Raw genomic sequence first — 7,586 nt, forward strand, 5'->3', positions numbered from 1 at the left:
GATGGGACTACTGGATTCTAACTCACCTTTGCCTTACAAAGAGATATGACTTCCGGACTTACCTTTGCCTTACAATGAGATAAGACATCTCCAGACAGAAGGCCTATTGTTTCTGGTGTGGAAGGAAGCACGTTACAGATGTAGTCACAGTTTTGGAGAATGTCAGCCAACTGGTCAGTTGTCCTGCAAGATAACCAATCATTGTCCGTATCCGGTACACAGTAAATAGAGTGTGTAATATAAAACTTCAATAAAGTACAGAAAATTATAAAACAGTTCAATGAATATAAAAGGGATACTTGATCTATAAATATGAAATTCTATCGTTGTTTTGCATTTATTTCCATTTATCAAGTTATCAAAGTCGGTGCGATGTTTAGGTCTAAATGATGTTAATGCTTTAGAGAAGGCATACCTATAAGCGTCTAAGGGACCATGGTTATTAGATATCGGAGATCTTGTCAGTCCCCAAACTTCCATACCGACTGCCTTACATAAGGTGCCGACTGAAATGTCAAGAACATAAATAATATAAGTAAAAGTTTGTTTCGGTAACAATGCGATTTTGTCCACAGTGCTCCTAAAGACTACTCGGGTCTCAATGGGGGTTCAGCCCCATATCGGATTTAGATTCTGATCCCCAACTCAGATTGCATCCTCGATATCCAGGGGTTACGCTCATTTTCGCTCTCTGTACCCCTGGAATATGTCATAGCAAAGTTGAAGGCTCAGTGTGCGCTACCTTGTTGATGAGACAAGAAAACAAGTTAGATTCTTTGAAGTGGGCGTCTCTCCTTTGTAACCTTCAAAGGACAGTTATCAGCCTAGCGATTGGTCAGGGGTTTTTTTACCTTATACCAATCAAATAGCTATCTTTGTGTCTTCAATTTTGCTTTGACATAGTCCAGGGGTGCAGAGAACGAAAATGAGCGTAACCCCTGGATGTCGAGGATGCTCAGATTGATGATTACCATCAAGGTTCATGAAGGTCTGACATACGAATTCTGAGGAGAATTCGAAAATGTGATTGTTGGGGATTGTTTCAGGTTTTGCATTAAGTCGCGGTCACGTAACGGTAAAACTTGTAGTCTTCAACGGATAAGTATCAGCCTAGTGATTGGTCAGGGTTTTTCACCCGACACCAATCTATAAGCTAGCCGCATGCCTTCACTTTCGCTGACATATAGAAAGCGAAAGTGGGCGTAACCCCTGGATATCGAGGATGTGGATGGCAAACTCTTGATCAGGGCGGTAATATGCAGACCATCCGGTTTGTCCGTTTTTAAATGTAACAATTTCGTGTAAGAATTCTGGCGGACCTGCAAATATTTATGCAGGCCTTGCAAGGCTTTGTCAAGGCTCACCTGAAAGCAGCCTCATAAACGAACAACAATGGTCCGACCGGTTCAACCGTTTAAAAGGAAACTTTCTAAGTCCGTGGTAAAAGTCTTCTATCTAAGTCTGTGGTAAAAGTCTTCTATGTAAGTCCGTGGTAACAGTCTTCTATGTAAGTCCGTGGTAAAAGTCTTCTATCAATGTCTGTGGTAAAAGTCTTCTTTCTAAGTCTGTAGTAAAAGTCTTCTATCTAAGTCTGTGGTAAAAGTCTTCTTTCTAAGTCCGTGGTAAAAGACTACTTTCTAAGTCTGTAGTAAAAGTCTTCTTTCTAAGTCCGTGGTAAAAGTCTTTTATCTAAGTCTGTGGTAAAAGTCTTCTTTTTAAGTCTGTGGTAAAAGTCTTCTTTTTAAGTCTGTGGTAAAAGTCTTCTTTCTAAGTTCATGGTAAAAGTCTTCTATCTAAGTCCGTGGTAAAAACCTTCTTTCTCAGTCCGTGGTAAAAATATTTTTTAATTCTGTAGTAAAAGTCTTCTTTCTAAGTCTGTGGTAAAAGTCTTCTTTCCAAGTCCGTGGTAAAAGTCTTCTGTCTAAGTCTGTAATAAAAGTCTTCTTTTTAAGTCTGTGGTAAAAGTCTTCTTTCTAAGTCCGTGGTAAAAGTCTTCTTTCTAAGTCTGTAGTAAAAGTCTTCTTTCTAAGTTCATGGTAAAAGTCTTCTATCTAAGTCTGTAGTAAAAGTCTTCTTTCTAAGTCCGTGGTAAAAGTCTTCTTTCTAAGTCTGTAGTAAAAGTCTTCTTTCTAAGTCCGTGGTAAAAGTCTTCTTTCTAAGTCTGTAGTAAAAGTCTTCTTTCTAAGTCCGTGGTAAAAGTCTTCTATCTAAGTCTGTAGTAAAAGTCTTCTTTCTAAGTCCGTGGTAAAAGTCTTCTTTCTAAGTCCGTGGTAAAAGTCTTCTAGTATCAAAGTCCTTGGTAAAGGCAAAGGAGGATTTTAACTCAATGTCAAACAAGATCAGATCGAAAGCTTTTGAACATGTTGGAGAAGATAAAAAAAAAACATTTGTCGTTTTTATTAAAAGCAACGAATGTGTTTTGATAAACTACAACGGGATGATATCAGCAGAATAACCAGGCTTACCAGAATAAAAATCACAACAACAGTAAGAATATTACTTGTACGTAAACCTGAAATTTTCAAAATTGTCATGGAAACAGTGGAAAGCAAATTGATGCGTCGAAGTGTAGGAAACCTATCTCAGACTTTGATCATGTACCTGCAACATGAGACAAGTAACCTCAAAGAGTGCCAGTCTACAAGTGGCCATGTTCCATAATTCAAATGTTTAGCTAGTGAAAAAACGTTCGTTTTGAAGCCTGCTTAACTTCTTTCAGCTCTTAATTAATTGTTAACTTCACCACGATCATCTGCAAACTTTTTAGTTATTACCAGGTATACATATTATATCAGAGTAAGAACGTGGGATTTTTAGTTATTACCAGGTATACATATTATATCAGAGCAAGAACGGGGGATTTTAGTTATTACCAGGTATACATATTATATCAGAGTAAGAACGGGGGATTTTACTTGCATTTATTACATCTGTCATTGGACAAGAGGAAATTAGCGGTTACTGTTTGAAATATATGAAGATGAAATATTTTACACTGAAATAAATCAATATCAGCATCTTGAAACAGCAAATAAGAGTTATTTCTAAAGAACATCATTGTTAACTCTAGCATAAAGTGTCCACTGAAGCATGGAAGTGCTGTGTTAAAATGCCAGATATTAATTTGGTGTTAGTGGGGGACATCACTCATTAGACATACAGACTTAAATTTTACACAGGACTGTTCATGTCCCTGCAACACGGAAACATCAATGAAAAGGATGTAACCCATGCTATAAGTATAGAAACATGTACATACTTTGGTTGCCGATCTGTCCCGCTCCCAGTATACCAAGTCGTAGCTGTGACAGCGACCGGACATCTTGTTTGTACAGGTGCCTGAAGGGGAAGACATTTTCACAACACAAATGTTTTTTTGTTTGTTTTAAAACCTAGTTTTGTTTAAAGACAGCAATTGGATTAACTTGTCCAAGTTAAGTTGTTCACTAACATTTTAAGCTTTATACTAATATTTTTAAGATGTAAACTAGAATTTGTCATGGCCATTGATTTTTACCACTAGAAATATAGAGAAGATAATCTTAATATATCTGCCTTTTTTTCGAATAGAAATATGGATGTTAATATCTAATACAGCAAATACATTTTCCTATTAATTTCATTCTCTTTTGAAACATTGTGCGAGTACAATTCTACTCACGGCCTCCAGTCCTTTGCTTTTTGATCATCAGCCAACTGTAAAAATCTTCTTTCTATCGAAATTATATGACCAAGGACATATTCTGCCATAAAATTGCCGAATCCACTTCCGGTTCTTGTGACAATAACATCCGGTGGCTGTAGTAGAAGACATTGTTGTTCTCATAGGGGGAAAACATGCACACTTACATTGACGGGGAAAACATGTACACTTACATTGACGGGGGAAAACATGTACACTAACATTTACGGGGGAAAACATGTACACTTACATTGACGGGGGAAAACATGAACACTAACATTGACGGGGGAAAACATGTAAACTAACATTGACGGGGGAAAACATGTACACTTACATTGACGGGAGAAAACATGTACACTAACATTGACGGGGGAAAACATGTACACTAACATTGACGGGAGAAAACATGTACACTTACATTGACGGGGGAAAACATGTACACTAACAGTGACGGGGGAAAACGTGTACACTAACATTGACGGGGAAAACATGTACAATTACATAGGGGGAAAACATGTACACTAACATTGAGGGGGAAAACATGTACACTTACATTGACGGGAGAAAACATGTACACTAACATTGACGGGAAAAACATGTACACTTACATTGACGGGGGAAAACATTTACACTAACATTGACGGGGGAAAACATGTACACTTACATTGACGGGAGAAAACATGTACACTAACATTGACGGGGGAAACATGTACACTAACATTGACGGGGGAAAACATGTACCCTAACATTGACGGGGGAAACATGTACACTAACATTGACGGGGGAAAACATGACCACTAACATTGACGGGGGAAAACATGTACACTAACAGTGACGGGGGAAAACGTGTACACTAACATTGACGGGGAAAACATGTACACTTACATTGACGGAGGAAAACATGTACACTAAAATTGACGGGGAAAACATGTACACTTACATTGACGGGGTAAAACATGTACACTAACATTGACGGGAGAAAACATGTACACTTACATTGACGGGGGAAAACATGTAATGTACACTTACATTGACGGGGGAAAACATGTAATGTACACTTACATTGACGGGGGAAAACATGTAATGTACACTTACATTGACGGGGGAAAACATGTAATGTACACTTACATTGACGGGGGAAAACATGCACACTTACATTGACGGGAGAAAACATGTACACTAACATTGACGGGGAAAACATGTACACTTACATTGACGGAGGAAAACATGTACACTAACATTGACGGGTAAAACATGTACACTTACATTGACGGGGGAAAACATGTAATGTACACTTACATTGACGGGGGAAAACATGTAATGTACACTTACATTGACGGGGGAAAACATGCACACTTACATTGACGGGAGAAAACATGTACACTAACATTGACTGGGAAAACATGTACACTTACATAGGGGGAAAACATGTACACTTACATTGAGGGGGGAAAACATTTACACTTACATTGAGGCTGGAAAACATGTACATTTACATAGGGGGAAAACATGTACACTTACATTGACGGGGGAAAACATTTACACTTACATTGACGGGGGAAAACATGTACACTTACATAGGGGGAAAACATGTACACTTACATTTCAGAAATAAGTATCTGTTTTAGGACCAATAATGATAAAGGACGGACTCATGAGTAACTTGTTTCTAGGCAAAAGTGCCAAAACTTTTTTTAATCCTGGCGTAACTTACCTGCCGCGGATCGACGATTTTTATGAGAGGCTCAACGCCTGGAAAAAAAACCCATTAAGTATGGCTTGGTTTCAAAACATACATATACTTGAAAAATTTGACTATTTTGTCATTTAGAATGTTTGCATTCTCATATTTTAGCTTTTGAAGTTACATTACATGCATCGACTATTTCGTTTTGAGCACACATATATTTATATACCATTAGTTAGCGCTGTAAATAAAAGGGCTTCTCAGAAATAATGCGAAATTCATTAAAATAATTTTCTTAGATAAAAAAAATAATAATACGTTATTGCATTAACGAAACTAAACGATTGTACACCAGTTTTCACAACGTTACAAAGGCCCTCTCCACAAATCAACTATAAAATTGAGAAATAGCATCACATTGATGACAATAACAAATTTACACGAACCAAAATACATATCTGAAAGTTACCACAAACATGTGCTCCGAATCGACGCTAATTTGTTTGTGATGCACTTTCTACTCATAGGACTTTCCATAGCTCAACTCGATCATCCTGTTTACAGGCAAAAACCGAAACCACGTTGCACAAATAATTAGCCAGCCTTAAAACGAGAGTAGTTTCATACTGGCAATTCTCTCAAAGGCAAGTACGAGAGCGGTCATATACCTGCCCACGTGCTGTGAGCCCACTTGAGTCTGGGACTGGTAAACAGCGCCGATTTGATGATAGGCACATCAGCGAATAATACCTCAGCATTGTCTCTCAGATCAGCCCAATCCTCGTCAGACAAGTTATCTGTAAGAGAATGAACGAATAAATTTTAAAAAAAAAATGGTCGTTAAATGACAGTTACGTAATACTGTGCTTCAAAATATGGCCGTCAATCACGGGAAGGTACATAATTATACGATTACGTAATAAATTAGATAAACAAGGATAACAGTTTTTTCGGCATCAGCATACATCATATTCATTTGTAACTTAAGACTTATAGACATTCCTCCCTATAGTTTTCCCCAGACTGGTAGACAACTATTTTGTTTGAAAAATGAGATTGTAATAATATTGTCAGATAGAAGCTTTCATTTTTTGTGAAAAAAAAATTAATCAGTAGTAGGTAGATACACGAGTTTTTGAATTATACCTTTCGATTATTTTTCTAATAAAATAAAAAAAAAAAAATACTGGCCAGTGTGGGGGTCGAACCCACGACATTCGCGTTATTAGCACGACGCTCTAACCGACTGAGCTAACCGGCCGACATGAATATCATTAGTAAAAGACATTGTGCTTATAAATAAGTCATGTATGTATGAATTAAGACATGCATGACGTGTTGAAATAGATATATAATTACTGTTGTTTGATTTTACGTATTTCTTATTTTATCATATCCATGTTAAAGTAGTTATATATCCATCTGGGTTTTCGGCTAATACCAGTCCTACTTGATAATCAACTTGTTGAACGACTAAAGGGAAGTAACCGCAACATTCGATATTTTCCTATAAATAGGATGATGATAGTACACTAAATGAAGATCGAAGTACACTCAATTAACAATAATAGCATACAAAGGCCTACGCGTAATATGAATTGTGCAAAAAGCCGACTAATTACTTTGATGGAGTAGCCTGAAATCACCGGGCAATATTTGTTGGGGTGCAAATCATTCAGTCACACAGTAGTACGATTTCTTTCACATTCCAATTATCCCTCAAAAGTAAACGTAGATTTTTACCTCCAGGTTGTAGACTTAAATCCTTAACTTCCACTTTTGGTAACAGCCGAGCGACGACACCGGCCAGATCTTTAATAGAACTTGCTACAAATACAGCCGGTCGACATCCCGACATTGTTGTTATGTGATAACCGTATTTAATTCCCTGTAAAAAGTTCCGACATGTACTAAGGTCGTTCTTATTTAAATTGACTTAAGGCACGTCGGTTCTAGGTCTTGGCTATTTTGCAGTAAATATACCACTAAAAGTATAACGATGACTAGTCACAGGCAACATGTCGTAATATGACTAACATGTCGTCTAAAATAAGGGGAAAGCAACATGAAGGTCAATTGCTCAATGTTTGGTTAGCTTACATGTTTTCAACATGACATTTTGTGAGAAAGATCTGACCATTCGCAACGATTCTACATATTCTCTATAGGTGTGATAATTTTTTGTATTAAGGTAAAGAATCTCTACAGATCGAATAA

The 7,586-nt window shown here is 37.3% G+C and overlaps 1 protein-coding gene and 1 non-coding gene across 2 annotated transcripts; both read right to left on the reverse strand.

Annotated features, from left to right (window-relative positions):
* Positions 1-26: 26 nt before the first annotated feature.
* LOC110445397 (glyoxylate/hydroxypyruvate reductase A-like) lies at positions 27-7,240 on the reverse strand (the record flags this gene model as incomplete). Its single annotated transcript, XM_021489990.1, has 7 exons — positions 7,113-7,240; positions 6,038-6,166; positions 5,397-5,434; positions 3,662-3,798; positions 3,260-3,339; positions 416-506; positions 27-183 (listed from the first exon to the last, which is right to left on the reverse strand). Coding segments are annotated over exons 1-7 (747 nt in total), but the record flags the coding sequence as incomplete, so codon positions are not given.
* On the reverse strand, positions 6,557-6,630 carry Trnai-aau. Its single transcript has one exon. It is a non-coding gene; the product is annotated as a tRNA-Ile (tRNA).
* Positions 7,241-7,586: the final 346 nt, after the last annotated feature.

The sequence above is a fragment of the Mizuhopecten yessoensis genome, unplaced genomic scaffold (assembly GCF_002113885.1).
Source record: "Mizuhopecten yessoensis strain PY_sf001 unplaced genomic scaffold, ASM211388v2 scaffold2255, whole genome shotgun sequence".
In the NCBI taxonomy this organism is placed as follows: Eukaryota; Metazoa; Mollusca; class Bivalvia; order Pectinida; family Pectinidae; genus Mizuhopecten; species Mizuhopecten yessoensis.